The sequence below is a fragment of the Passer domesticus genome, chromosome 7, assembly GCF_036417665.1.
Source record: "Passer domesticus isolate bPasDom1 chromosome 7, bPasDom1.hap1, whole genome shotgun sequence".
NCBI lineage: Eukaryota > Metazoa > Chordata > Aves > Passeriformes > Passeridae > Passer > Passer domesticus.
The window spans coordinates 61,932,422-61,946,512 of record NC_087480.1 but is presented as its reverse complement, the minus strand read 5'-3'; the positions used below and the strand labels follow the sequence as shown (position 1 = coordinate 61,946,512).

Genomic DNA, 14,091 nt, shown 5'->3' with positions numbered 1-14,091 from the left:
GGAGCTTTAAATCAGAAAAGATGATTAAAATGGATCAATGGCCTGCACTGGTATGGTAAAAAAGATAGTTTGTCTATTGGCTTAAACTGAGATGGTTTTTAGCCAACTGTAGGGCAGCTGCTTTTCTGCAGACTCTTTTTTGTTAATTACTTAGGATGTTCAGCTGCATTGCATGAGCAAAATTAATCGTTTTGCAGAATAAAACTAATAGTTTTGCAGAATAAAATTAATCGTTTTGCTGCTCCAGCTCCGTGTCCTGTGCCAGGAGCAGCCCGAGGTCAACCCATGCTGGGTGGCAGGGCCAGCCCCACACGGTGACACCGGCGGTGTTTCTTATTTAAAAGAATAAAGTGGCCGACATTTAAAACATCCCGGGAAAAGCGGGTGTTTTTCCATGGGAAACGGCGTTCCTCAAGTGCCACCTGCTGTCCTGGCTGCAGCACACAGGGCAGCGGGGAATGCTCCCGCTCCAAACCCCGGCAGCAGGAAGGCACAGCCTTGGGAAGCACAGCTTTGGGAAGCACAGCTTTGGGAAGCACAGCTTTGGAAAAGCACAGCCTTGGGAAGCACAGCTTTGGGAAGCACAGCCTTGGGAAGCACAGCTTTGGGAAGCACAGCCTTGGGAAGCACAGCCTTGGGAAGCACAGCCTTGGGAAGCACAGCTTTGGGAAGCACAGCCTTGGGAAGCACAGCTTTGGGAAGCACAGCCTTGGGAAGCACAGCCTTGGGAAGCACAGCCTTGGGAAGCACAGCTTTGGAAAAGCACAGCCTTGGGAAGCACAGCTTTGGGAAGCACAGCCTTGGGAAGCACAGCCTTGGGAAGCACAGCTTTGGGAAGCACAGCCTTGGGAAGCACAGCTGTGGAAAGCACAGCTTTGGGAAGCACAGCCTTGGGAAGCACAGCCTTGGGAAGCACAGCTTTGGGAAGCACAGCCTTGGGAAGCACAGCCTTGGGAAGCACAGCTGTGGAAAGCACAGCTTTGGGAAGCACAGCCTTGGGAAGCACAGCCTTGGGAAGCACAACCTTGGGAAGCACAGCTTTGGGAAGCACAGCCTTGGGAAGCACAGCTTTGGGAAGCACAGCTGTGGAAAGCACAGCTTTGGGAAGCACAGCTGTGGGAAGCACAGCCTTGGGAAGCACAGCCTTGGGAAGCACAGCTTTGGAAAAGCACAGCCTTGGGAAGCACAGCTTTGGGAAGCACAGCCTTGGGAAGCACAGCTGTGGAAAGCACAGCTTTGGGAAGCACAGCCTTGGGAAGCACAGCCTTGGGAAGCACAGCTTTGGGAAGCACAGCCTTGGGAAGCACAGCCTTGGGAAGCACAGCTGTGGAAAGCACAGCCTTGGGAAGCACAGCCTTGGGAAGCACAGCCTTGGGAAGCACAGCTTTGGGAAGCACAGCCTTGGGAAGCACAGCTTTGGGAAGCACAGCTTTGGGAAGCACAGCCTTGGGAAGCACAGCCTTGGGAAGCACAGCTGTGGAAAGCACAGCTTTGGGAAGCACAGCCTTGGGAAGCACAGCCTTGGGAAGCACAACCTTGGGAAGCACAGCTTTGGGAAGCACAGCTTTGGGAAGCACAGTCTTGGGAAGCACAGCCTTGGGAAGCACAGCCTTGGGAAGCACAGCCTTGGGAAGCACAGCCTTGGGAAGCACAGCTGTGGAAAGCACAGCTTTGGGAAGCACAGCCTTGGGAAGCACAGCTTTGGGAAGCACAGCCTTGGGAAGCACAGCCTTGGGAAGCACAGCTGTGGAAAGCACAGCTTTGGGAAGCACAGCTTTGGGAAGCACAGCCTTGGGAAGCACAGCCTTGGGAAGCACAACCTTGGGAAGCACAGCCTTGGGAAGCACAGCTTTGGGAAGCACAACCTTGGGAAGCACAGCCTTGGGAAGCACAACCTTGGGAAGCACAGCTTTGGGAAGCACAGCCTTGGGAAGCACAGCCTTGGGAAGCACAGCCTTGGGAAGCACAACCTTGGGAAGCACAGCCTTGGGAAGCACAGCTTTGGGAAGCACAACCTTGGGAAGCACAGCCTTGGGAAGCACAACCTTGGGAAGCACAGCTTTGGGAAGCACAGCCTTGGGAAGCACAGCCTTGGGAAGCACAGCTTTGGGAAGCACAGCCTTGGGAAGCACAGCCTTGGGAAGCACAGCCTTGGGAAGCACAGCCTTGGGAAGCACAGCTTTGGGAAGCACAGCCTTGGGAAGCACAGCTTTGGGAAGCACAGCTTTGGGAAGCACAGCCTTGGGAAGCACAACCTTGGGAAGCACAGCTTTGGGAAGCACAGCCTTGGGAAGCACAGCCTTGGGAAGCACAGCTTTGGGAAGCACAGCCTTGGGAAGCACAGCTGTGGAAAAGCACAGCTTTGGGAAGCACAGCCTTGGGAAGCACAGCCTTGGGAAGCACAGCTTTGGGAAGCACAGCCTTGGGAAGCACAGCCTTGGGAAGCACAGCCTTGGGAAGCACAGCCTTGGGAAGCACAGCTTTGGGAAGCACAGCTTTGTCCTTCCTGAGGCTGGGGACATTCCCGAGGTGGGAATTGGCACAGAGCCCTTCCCAGCGCTGCTGTACGCTTTTGTAACTAAACAGCAACAGCACTGTCATCTCCCCGTCACCTGAGAGGGAGCGACAGAAACCAGCTCCAGAGGCAGGTCCCAGGTGATTTTTCCACAGGATGTGGCTAGAAGAAGGAGAGAATAAAAACTGCTGTAAACAAACACGCAGCATGGACGTGGCTTGGGGATGCCGGGCCACTGCAGCTCTTGGCAGATCACACCCAGCCCGGAAAAAAGCAGAAAGGGGGATATCAGAGTGGTTTGAAAGGAGATAGCAGAACACTGAGGATGGGCACGGCCCTGGGGACACGCAGGGAACAGAGGACAGTGTCCCCGTGCTGGCACAAACCCACCCACAAACCATGGCGTGGGTCATTAATCCAAATAAAAATATTTATTTAAACAACAGATTGACTCAGACACCCCCACACTGACCGTTATCCCAAATTGTCCTTCAGATTTTGGGACAGGTTCATCCCAGAGGGTGCTGGCCCTGCCCAGGTCCCAGGGAATGGGCACAGCCAGAGCTCCGGGAGGGTTTGGACAGCGCTCCAGGGATACCCGGGGGGGGTTTGGGCTCTGTGCGGGGCAGGGGCTGGGCTGGGTGGTCTTTGGGGTCCGTTCAGCCCAGGACGCTCCCTGGCTGGGATTCTGTGATCTCTCTCTGTCCTGCCAGGCTGTCACAGGGACAGCGGGCAGCGCGGCGGGCTCGGGGCACGGCGGGTCTGCGGGGCACGGCGGCTGCCCTCGGCAGGGAACAGCCCTGAGCTCAGCTGGGAGAGCAGGCAGAGACGGACACACGGGCGGGCTGGGTGCCAGAGAGATCAAACCCCTCAAACGCAGTGCCACCCTGCCCTGGCAGGGACACCGCCACCGCCCCAGCCCCAGCGTCAGCCTGGCCTTGGGCACCGCCAGGGATCCCGGGGCTGCTCTGGGCCCCTGTGCCAGGGCTGCCCACCCTCACACGGCCCGGTTCCCGTTCCCTTTTCCTAGTCCCATTCTCCTTTTCCTTTCCCTTTTCCCTTTTCCCTTTTCCCTTTCCCGCCCTCCGCTCCCCCTCACGCCCTCCCTCCCCTCCGCCAGGGGGCGCGCTCGCCCCCCGTTCCCTCCCTCGGCGGCCGCGGCTGAGGCGTCCGCGGCGCTGCCTGAGCGGAGGGCGCGCGGGCGCGGCAGGGCGCAGGCGCGCGGCGGGGCGCAGGCGCGCGGCGGGCAGCCCGCGCGGCGCAGGGCCCGGGTCCTGCGTGCGGCGGCGGCGCTCGGCCCGGCCCGGCTCGGCCCGAGATGGCGACCAAGAACTTCCGCGTCAGCGACGGCGACTGGATCTGCCCCGACAAGAAGTGAGGCCGCGGCCGAGCGGCGCGGGGAGCGGGAGCGGGGCAGGCGCGGGGAGCCGGGAGCGGCGCGGGGGGGCGCACGGCCCGGCCCGGCCCGGCCCGGCCCGGCTCGGCTCGGCTCGGCTCAGCCCGGCTCGGCTCGGCTCAGCCCGGCTCGGCTCGGCTCAGCCCGGCTCGGCTCGGCTGGCTCTTGGCGCGGGACGGAGTCGGGTTGAACTGGGGCGGTCCCGGCGCTGGGCGGGCTCCGGCTCCGCTTAACCGCGGGCCTCGCGCTCTGCTCCGTGCCCAGGTGCGGGAACGTGAACTTCGCCAGGAGGACGAGCTGTAACAGATGCGGCAGAGGTGAGCTCCCGGCCTTGCCCCGCGTCCCTCCCGCCCCTAAAACAGCGCCAAAATCCCCGGAGCCGCTTGAGAGCGCTCCTGGTTCTGTGCAAAGCCCCCGAGCTGTTCCGGGGCCCCGAGGCTGCCGCCTCAGGCGCTTTGTGTCTGTCCCGCAGAGAAGACCACGGAGGCCAAGATGATGAAGGCGGGGGGCACGGAGATCGGGAAGACGCTGGCCGAGAAGAGCCGGGGGCTGTTCAGCGCCAACGACTGGCAGTGCAAAACGTAGGCCGGGACACGGCGCTCCTGCCTCTCGCGGGGCATTCCCGGTGCTGCCCGGCTGCTCTGGGCTCGTTAGCTGTGCGTTAATTACAGAGCAGCAGGAACGGCAGCGCTGCCCGGGGAAAGGGCCAGCTCTGCTAAGCTGGGACACTGCCCGGGTTTGGGGGGAGTGTGGAGGTGGCACTGCCACCCCCGTGGATTGGGAGGTGCTGCCTGCCCTGGCAGGGTGGGCAGGCCCTGGGATGGAATTCCCAGAGCAGCCCCTGGATCCCTGGCAGTGCCCAAGGCCAGGCTGGAGCACCTGGGACAGTGGGAGGTGTCCCTGCCATGGCCCTGGGTGGGCTGTGATGTCCCTTCACACCCAAAGCAGCTCTGGGATTCTTGGATGTGGCAGTTCCAGCGAGCAGCTGGCCTGGCACCTGCAGCTCTTCCCTCCCAGGCAGGGAATGGAGCTGGGAAGGGGCTGGAGCCCCAGGAGAGGCTGAGGGAGCTGGGAAAGGGCCCTCTGTGCAGCTCTGCTCCTGTCCCTGCTCCTGCCACTGACTTGGCATCTTCCCCAGCTTTGCCCAGGGCTGTCACCTTCCCCAGTGCTGTGTCCCACCCTGGCATTCCCAGGCTGGAGGGTAACCTTTTGTCCCCAGACTGAAGGATAGCATTCCCAGTCCAAGGATAACCTTTTATTCCCAGTCTGAAGGATAAGGTTTCATTCCCATCTCAAGGAGATTTTATTCCCATCTGAGGGGTGTTTCATTCCCCAGTCTGAGGGGTGTTTCATTCCCCAGTCTGAGGGGTGTTTCATTCCCAGTCTGAGGGGTGTTTCATTCCCAGTCTGAGGGGTGTTTCATTCCCAGTCTGAGGGGTGTTTCATTCCCCAGTCTGAGGGGTGTTTCATTCCCGGTCTGAGGGGTGTTTCATTCCCAGTCTGAGGGGTGTTTCATTCCCCAGTCTGAGGGGTGTTTCATTCCCGGTCTGAGGGGTGTTTCATTCCCAGTCTGAGGGGTGTTTCATTCCCCAGTCTGAGGGGTGTTTCATTCCCAGTCTGAGGGGTGTTTCATTCCCAGTCTGAGGGGTGTTTCATTCCCCAGTCTGAGGGGTGTTTCATTCCCGGTCTGAGGGGTGTTTCATTCCCGGTCTGAGGGGTGTTTCATTCCCATCTGAGGGGTGTTTCATTCCCATCTGAGGCATGTTTTGTTCCCATCTGAGGGATGTTTCATTCCCCCTTGGAGGACGTTGATGCCCAGTCTGAGGGATAGGGTTTCATTCCCACCTGAAGGATGTTGATCCCCAGTCTGAGGGGTGTTTCATTCCCCTCTGAGGGGTGTTGATCCCCAGTCTGAGGGGTAAGGATAAGGTTCCCTGTCTCTGTCCCTGCAGCTGTGGCAATGTGAACTGGGCGCGGCGCTCGGAGTGCAACATGTGCAACACCCCCAAGTACGCCAAGCTGGAGGAGAGGACAGGTGAGCTGGGGGTGCCTGGGGCTGCCACAAGGGGCTCTGGGAATCAGAGTGGGCATTCCTTCTTTTCCCAGAACTGGCACAGTCCATGCAAGGTGCAGGTTGCTGGTGGCCTCAGCGAGTTCTGGTGCTGAGGGAAGTGGTGGCTCCAAGTGGGAAGTCCACTCGTGGAGAACGTTCAGCCCAAGCTGCCCCTGTGTTGGATCCTGATGTCAGGACTTTGGAAGCAATGTTTAATTAATCTGCAGAGGCCTGCAGGGGCTGGCCATGTGCAGATAAGGCTGTTATCTGCTCAGGAGGGCTGGGGCTCAGTTTCAGCTCTCCTGAGGGAGCTGGGGCAGGATCTCCTTACAGCTCCTGCACTCCCCTCTGCACCTGGGATCAGGCGGGGAATTCACTGCCAGACTGGAGCAGGACAGGGAACTTAGAGCACAGGGTGCAACACAAGGGCACAGAAACAAAGGAGCCTGGAGAAGAGCACAGAGCTTATTATTTTAAAGAAAAAACAATATTTCAGTATTACTATGAAAATAGTAAAGGATATTAAATAATATAATCATATTTCATATAATTGTTATAATTGCAAATAATATATCCATGTATTTATTATTTAAATAACTTACTGAAGTACTTAGTACTTAATTAAGTTGATAAATACTTTTAGTGATCCTAATCCATTATTTTAATTGGATTTGTGAGAAACTGCATTTAATAAACGTGTGTGGGAGCAATTCATGTTCCTCCTGAGATCCTGTTACGTCCTTATGGCTGATTTAGAATTCCGTGAGGGATTCCAGAGCCCCTGTGGAGGTTTGTGTGCTCCAAGCAGCTGAAGGCATGGTTGTTTTGCCCCTTTCCTAGGCTATGGAGGAGGATTCAATGAACGGGAGAACGTGGAATACATAGAGCGGGAGGAGTCCGACGGGGAGTATGATGAGGTAAGGGAGGGCAGGGGTTGCTCTGGGGAGGATATCCCTGTTATCCTCTTGTGTTATGTAAGGATATCCCATAGAATTGAAATCCAAATGCTCAGATCCCCATTCACCCCTGTGGAGGCTCATTGTCCCCAAGATGAGCGTCTCTTTAAAAGTTCCTTGTTGCTAGTTGACGTTCCATAGTGCTCCCCTTTCCCTTGGGGCGAGATCCTCTTTAAAATTGATGATTATTTATTTTCTTATGGAAGTGTTATCAAAAATACAGTTGGTGATTGTTTTTGATGAAATCCTGTTCTAACCCTGGCACAAAATTCCTCAGTTTGGGCGCAAAAAGAAAAAGTACCGGGGGAAGCCAGTGGGTCCTGCCTCCATCCTGAAGGAAGTGGAAGATAAGGAATCTGAGGGGGAGGATGAGGAGGATGAGGATGAAGATCTCTCCAAGTATAAATTGGATGAGGTAGGATGGTTTGCTGTCTGGAAGCAGTTTTTCATCATGATTTCAGTGCTGCCCAGGAGCAGGGGAGCGGCTGGTCAGTGATTTCAGCTGCCTTTGGAGCAGAGCTCTGGCAATAGCAGTGCCCAGACCTGCTGGAAGAGATGTGCACAAGTTCTGCTTTCTTCTAAACACCTGCACTCAAAAATGGCCAGTTCCCTAAATCATCAGTGATATCTGAGATCAGAACCAGAACTCCAGGATCTTTATTTGGAACCTGGATGTGTCATTACAGTGTATAGCGAGTGCTCTTGAGTTTTCTTCCTAGACTTTTAAAACTACATCAGATTTATTTTTTATAAAATGAAATAAAATATTCTGAGGGTTTTTTCATCTTTTCTGAGCTGTGTGAGTATCACTTTTTGGATTTTCCACATCTTTGGGCAGCAGCCCTGCAGAGACACGTGCAGATGGTCGTGTTTTACACAGCAGTCACCAAACTTTGCATATGAGATCTCTCTGCAGAGTTGGGCTTTGCTTAGATTCTGAAGGTAAAAATTCATTTCAAGTAAGTGGTAAAAACGTGTCTGTGTGCTCATTAGCTTCATTAAATAACGGGGCAGGGTGTTGCAGGGTTTTTATTACTTTGGTTCAAAACCAATTTTCAGTCACTCTTTACTGCTTAAAATCATGGGAGCTCATTAAATTCCATTCAGTTTTCAAAGGCCGGGAAAGAGCACGAGGTAAAGGCTGGAATAAGTAAAAACTGAAGGGGAGCTCAAAGCATGGCCTGAGTTTGGTGTGTTTGCTGTGCCAGGACGAGGATGAGGATGATGCTGACCTGTCCAAGTACAACCTGGATGCCAGTGAGGAGGAGGACACCAACAAGAAGAAGAAGCCGCCGAGGCGCAGCCGCTCCAAGTCCCGCTCCTCCCACTCGCGCTCGTCCTCGCGCTCATCCTCTCACTCGAGCTCAAGGTCTAGGTCCAGGTAAACGGGTACAGGTCCAGGGTAACGCCAGGCAAAATGTCAGTATCTGACTTCCTTATTTACTTTGCTTGATTGCCTTACAGTTGTGTGATGATGTGAATAACGCTCCTTTTACAGAGGTGGTGATGCTCTGCCTGAGCCGCAGCAGGGAGGCTCCGTGGGCTTGTGGCTTGTTTTAGTGATTTAAGTTGATGTTTGGTGGAATCCTTCAAAGAAATGGAATAATGTAATTTATTTTCAGGTTTTCAGGCTCGTTGGCCATGTGTGGTTCTGTTGTTGGACAGAGGGGGGCACTGCTGGAGTGGGAGGAGGTGGCAGAAGAGGCAGTGACAATGCAGCCCAGGCAGATTCAGGGAACACAGTGGAAATGTCCTGGAAATAAAGACAAGAAACTTGAACTTGAGTTAATGGCAAGTGACAAAGTTTTAAATGCAGTGGCAGTATTGTCAGCACATTCCCATCAATATTGTCAGAATCTTCCCATCCCTGGGACTGTCCATGGACAGGACTTGGAGCAGCCTGCTCTGGTGAAAGCCACGGGACAGTGAAATGAGATGAGCTTTAAGGTCCCTCTGAACCCAAACCACTCTGGAATTCTCTAATAACATTGAGGGTTTATAGGGGCCCTCACAAATGTCTGCTGGGCAGGCTTAAGCTCTCTCATTGCTATTTAAATTCAGTAATAAATGAACAATTCAGTCAGTGCTTTGAAATTGGGTGATGTCAATATTGGAGCTTTTGAGCTGCCTTACATCTCATGCAAGGAGATCATTATAATTCAGAACAAGCTCCCAGGGTCACTTATTAAATTCACATCTGTACAGTTCAAGTTTCTTCTAATCTTCCCAGCTTCATCATTGCCCCTCTGTGCTCTCAGTGCCAAAATTCCCCAGCCCCTTGTAACCAGGGGCCAGCCCCAGCCTCTGGCTTGGCTTCTCCCCCTTCCCTGTTGGCTCTTGCTCCTGCTGCCTCTTCTGTTCCTCAGCCTCCCCTGCTTCCCACTGCTCCGAGCAGTGTGAGTGCAGTGCTTGGCTGGGAGGCTCCAAGGACACTCAAAGCCCCACCAGCCCATAACCTTGGTCATTAATTCACAAATATTAACAGTGAAGTAGAAAGTAACTTGTCCTGAGATTTCAGCTTCCTCTTGTACTTTTTGCTTTTAGCTACAGATAATCAGAAATATCAGTTACCATTTGTGGATGCTCTTTTTGTGGGTTTTAAAAAGGTTTAAATGTAATTTCCTAGCTGGGAAATGTTCACATTACTGTGTCCTGCCCAATAAAATGAGAAAGCTGTGGTAACAGTATGAACTCAGAGGCTGACAGCAAGTAGAATATATTTTACCTGAAAATATTATTAGAATTTGTTGTCAGTGCTTTTGTTTCCAGTGGTTGCTGGAGCCTGCTGCCGTTGTTAAATTTCTCTTGTGGTTTGTGCTTTAGAGAAAATCCATCAGTGAAAAATTGGGAAATAATTGTGGCCAGTTACAAGTTGTGTTGGATATGGCAGTATTTTAGCCCCAAATTAACCACTTAATTTATAATGCAGGGGAAAATCTTTATGAAAATTTGAAGCTGATTTCAAAGTGCTTGTAAGAACTGGCTGGGGGGGAATTGAGATGACCAATCCTAATGCTCTCGTGTACTCTGCCTTTGAAGGAAACTGATGGGTTTCCAGTTAAGGCACAAATTAAAGCATTGATTTCATTAAATACTGAATAGATAGGAGGTTGGCTTTTTTGCCAGGTAATTGCAATCCTGTTTAATTGTTGTGCTTTGTTTTAGGAACCATAATCCAAAGCTGACTTTGTAATGTTTTCAATGCAAGACCTTGCTGTGTAGAAGTGTCTGGTTTAAAGTGTGGCGATGCTGGGGGCAGGAGGGCATTCAGACTGTCTTGCTGCCTTGTGTCTGCTGCTCTCAGGAGCAGTAGCTCTGCTACATGCAAGTCAGACACTGGACAAAGATCTCCCGTGTTGTTGCAGGTCCCATTCCAGGAGTTCTTCCAGTTCCAGATCGAGATCCCGCTCCAGCTCCAGGGAACAGTCGCGGTCCCGTGGGTCCAAATCCAGGTGAATGAGGTACCAGCCTGTCCCTGCACAGACACAGGGCACAGGCTGCAGCTGCTCTGGCCCCACCGTAAGGCTGTGCTGCTCAGACAAACATTAACTGCTTTTTGTCTTGGAAGTCAGACTTGCTGGGTCTCTGCACCGGGTGTTGCCAGCACAGCTTTCACTGAGGAGCAGAGCTTTTGGTGCAAGAGGTTAAGTCTGGCCTAAGCCGGACGAGCGGACGCCACCGAGCTGCAGTGGAGGAAGAAGGATTTGAGTGCATGGTTCCCTGCTGCAGGCATTTGGGTGCTTTTCCTGTTTCCACTGGGGCTGCTTGAGCTGGAGGAGCATTAGAAATGCCGCTGTCCTTCTGGTTTTGTGTTCAGTGAGAATTCTGCATCCTCCACGAGACAGGGCAGCCGTTCCTGTGTAAACCTGGGGGATCATAGGAAAATGTTGGTAGGAAATGGTGGGAGAGGCTGAGAGCAGTCAGAGTGATCTGTGTAGAGCATCACTGAGCTGGGCAGGGCACAGGAGCAAAAGCACGTTTGAGGTGTCCTTGCACAGGCATTCCATTGGCAGAACATTCCCTCTGTGATGGAATGAAGGGCTGTCCCTTCTCCATGCATGCAGAGAATCACAAAATTCTAAGTGAGGAAGCTTGGGTTGGGAAGAAGGATCACAAATGCTGCCATCACCCCTTGGGGGCAGGAACGTGCTGTGGATTATCCCGTGAGGGTCAGCACAGGATGGAATCTGTGCTTTTGGGAAGAGGGAAGGTGTCCCTGTGCCCCACCAGAGGGGCACTGTGTTCCAAGAGATGGTTTTAAATATTCTGACTCTATTCTGAGAGGCTTTTTGCAGTGTTTTGGTTGAGGAAGGTTTTAGTCTCTTCACAAATGTAGATTGAGATCTGTAAATATAACAGCTGGATTTGTTACTGTTTGGTCAGATGAACATGCAGTGTGAACTGTCCATTAGGATAAAGTGAACCATTGTAAATCACCTTTAGATCTCTGGTTTCCAGGTTGTTCTGATGTGTGGATTTAACTGCTGAGGATGGTCCTTACAGAGGCAACTTCCCAGCAGTTGCCCAGTGCTTTTTTGCCAAAATGGCTCATTTTGGTGAATGCTGGGGAGAGCTTTCCAAACCATTGGTGGTCCATTTATCAGGAAACACTACTTAGCAGAGTTCCTTAGGCCAGCTGCCCTGGCAGTAGCAGTGTTCTTGGCAGAGTAAGTATGGAAGCCCCTCGTGTTTGTTTTCCACGCCCCTGGAGAAAACAGAGTAGTGAATGTTGATGAAAACTGTCTCTGCTTGTTCTGTCTTTGTGCCTTCTCCATGATCCCAGAATTAAATGTGGTTTATTTCTCAATCAATAAAGATCCAGCTCCAGGTCCTACAGGGGGTCTTCCACCCCAAGGAAAAGATCTTGCTCCAGCTCTCGCTCCTCGTCTTCCCCCGAGAGAGGCAAGAAGCGAAGCCGCTCTAGATCCTCTTCCTCTGGTGATCGCAAAAAAAGGCGCTCGAGATCACGGTCACCCGAAAGGTTTGGGTTTATGTAGAATAAGAATGGCTGTATTGACATGTGTGATGGTTTATTGTAGTTATCCAAGGACTGAGATCCACTGGGAAGCAGTTCAATCTGAGCAGTTTTTCGCATAGTAAAAGTAGTTTCTTCACTTGCCCTACTCTTACTTTTGTTAACCCCTCTGTAATTGCGTTTTTTAAAATAATTCCCCCGCCCCCTCCAATGAAAGTCCTCCTGGTAGGAGCGTGTTCTGTATAAAGACCTGGCTCACCCTTCTTTCAGTGTGTGACAGTCATTAATGAATTATTTTCTTAAAGTAAATACTGCATTGAAATAGAAACTGTATTCTACTCTCAGTATTAAACTTAGACTTTTAGTGTTAAGTTAGCGGCTTAAAGTTACTTGTATATTCTTGTAAGGCCCCCATGAGATATACTTGGCTTCCAGCTATGGTAGGATGCTGCTCAAAGTGGGTGCCAGGATGAATCTGAGCTCATTTCTGTGCATGCTTTCTCCATTTGTATCTTGCAGACGCCGCAGATCTTCCTCCGGATCCTCCCATTCTGGTTCCCGTACAAGTTCTAAAAAGAAATAATGTGTAAAAGCTCACACTTACAAAAACCCACCAAAATTCCAGTCAGTGCATGAGACATTTTTAAGAAGTTGGTGTCTTACTTGGTCAGAAGTGCTCAATCTGCTAGTAGAGGTGCATGTCTGTCCTGGCTTTCTGGCAAACTGCAGCTTTGTTCATCCATCACCCAAACCCGCAGTAGCATTTTAAGCCATAAACTCCCCGGCACAGGGGGAAGTTCTGTGGTGTGGGGGGGGTTATTATTTTTCAAGATCAGCTCCTCCATTCCTGGCTCCCCCAGCTGGAGGAGCAGGTTGGGCATGTCCTGGCACAGCTCTTGGTGCGAGGAGGAAGCCGTGAGTTTTCCAGAGCAGGACGGAGCTCCCGTGGGACCAGAGCAGGGGCAGGGCTGGGGCCAGCAGTGGGGCCTTGGGCTGAGCAGTTTTTGTTTTGCCACGTAGCAGTGCCAGTGCAGATGGACACCCCTCTCTAGCAGCTCAAACCCCCAGTCCATCATGATTAGCCTCATTCCTGGCGAGGGAGGACGCTTGCAGCCAGCACAGTGCTGTGGCTGTGGTGGTTTCCAGAGCCCGGACTCCGGGTCCCTCCTTCCAAAGGGATCGGTTGGGATCTGCTCCTGGGCTGGAGGAGTATGGAACTGGCTCCTTGGAATCAAGGGAAGCTTCCGCAGGCCGCCTGTAAAATTTCCTTTGGGGCTAAAATTTTCAAGGTATCTTAATTTTATTTTTCTTTAAAAAATGAGAATGAATAAACTGTGTAGAAAGTTCTGGCATCTTCAACGTCTTCTTCATCGATCATTCTTTTTCCCTTCAACATAATTTATGGCTTAAAATGCTTTATGGAATCCATTTGAGTATAAAACTTGGTTGGTCTCTCTTGAGCTCCGTTTGGTTAAAGAAAGGTTCAGTGCCATCACAAGGTAAGTATGGTAAGGAAAACTCTTCTTTTTAAGCAAGCAAAGAGCAATATACCTGCATTTATTTCAGTAATAAAACTGCCAGATTTGCTGCTTGTTTTGATAAACTGCACAGAAACAAACGGAGCAAAATCAAAGAACTCCATTTTGCTTTATTTTTCTCTTTTTTTTTTTTTCTTTTTTTGTTGAGCCATGTCTTATGGACTGGTCTAGAAGCAAAATGTTTTTGGTGTAGAGGTATTTTGATAAATCTCTTTGCAGAAAAAAATGCAGTTTTTTCTTTAATGCTTTATTTTCTCTAATTTCCATGCTAAATGTGTGTAGGTTGCACAAGAGCAGGTTAGTCTGTAACTGTGCCTCTGACTTCAACGTCCAACTAAACTGTAAAACCAGATCAAGTAGACGCTCTGTTGTTAGCCTTGGGTTTTCTTGTGCTTTGTATTCCAATTGTTGCTGTACTTAACAGATGGGAGGTTTTAAATTTAGCAACTGATAGGCCACAGGCAAAGGAGGAGGAGGAGGATGGTTCATTTGGCTTAGAGAACGTGTAAGGCAAAATGATGCTGTAGACAAGTGTAAATAAAACCTGTGAGTCAACTGTGCTCGAGTGCTTTGTTTTGGGGACGCTCAGACGTCCCTGTCACAGACCCTGATCCTCATCAGCTCACCGGCCCACACATCCCACATGTTCACATTGTTG

The 14,091-nt window shown here is 51.7% G+C and overlaps 1 protein-coding gene across 1 annotated transcript; it reads left to right on the top strand.

Annotated features, from left to right (window-relative positions):
• Nucleotides 1-3,736: 3,736 nt before the first annotated feature.
• Nucleotides 3,737-12,557, top strand: ZRANB2 (zinc finger RANBP2-type containing 2). The gene is made up of 10 exons (XM_064429213.1): nucleotides 3,737-3,889; nucleotides 4,176-4,228; nucleotides 4,384-4,492; nucleotides 5,864-5,946; nucleotides 6,805-6,881; nucleotides 7,198-7,335; nucleotides 8,129-8,301; nucleotides 10,286-10,372; nucleotides 11,737-11,901; nucleotides 12,415-12,557. Exons 1-10 carry the CDS (start codon nucleotides 3,834-3,836, stop codon nucleotides 12,476-12,478), a joined length of 1,005 nt encoding a protein of 334 aa, XP_064285283.1. The 5' UTR covers nucleotides 3,737-3,833; the 3' UTR covers nucleotides 12,479-12,557.
• Nucleotides 12,558-14,091: the final 1,534 nt, after the last annotated feature.

Coding starts and splice junctions, on each gene's coding strand:
- ZRANB2 (XM_064429213.1), top strand. CDS start 3,834: ATGGCGACCAAGAACTTCCGCGTCAGCGACGGCGACTGGATCTGCCCC. Junction 10,373..11,736: donor TCCCGTGGGTCCAAATCCAG/GTGAATGAGGTA, acceptor CAATCAATAAAG/ATCCAGCTCCAGGTCCTACA. Junction 11,902..12,414: donor AGATCACGGTCACCCGAAAG/GTTTGGGTTTAT, acceptor TGTATCTTGCAG/ACGCCGCAGATCTTCCTCCG.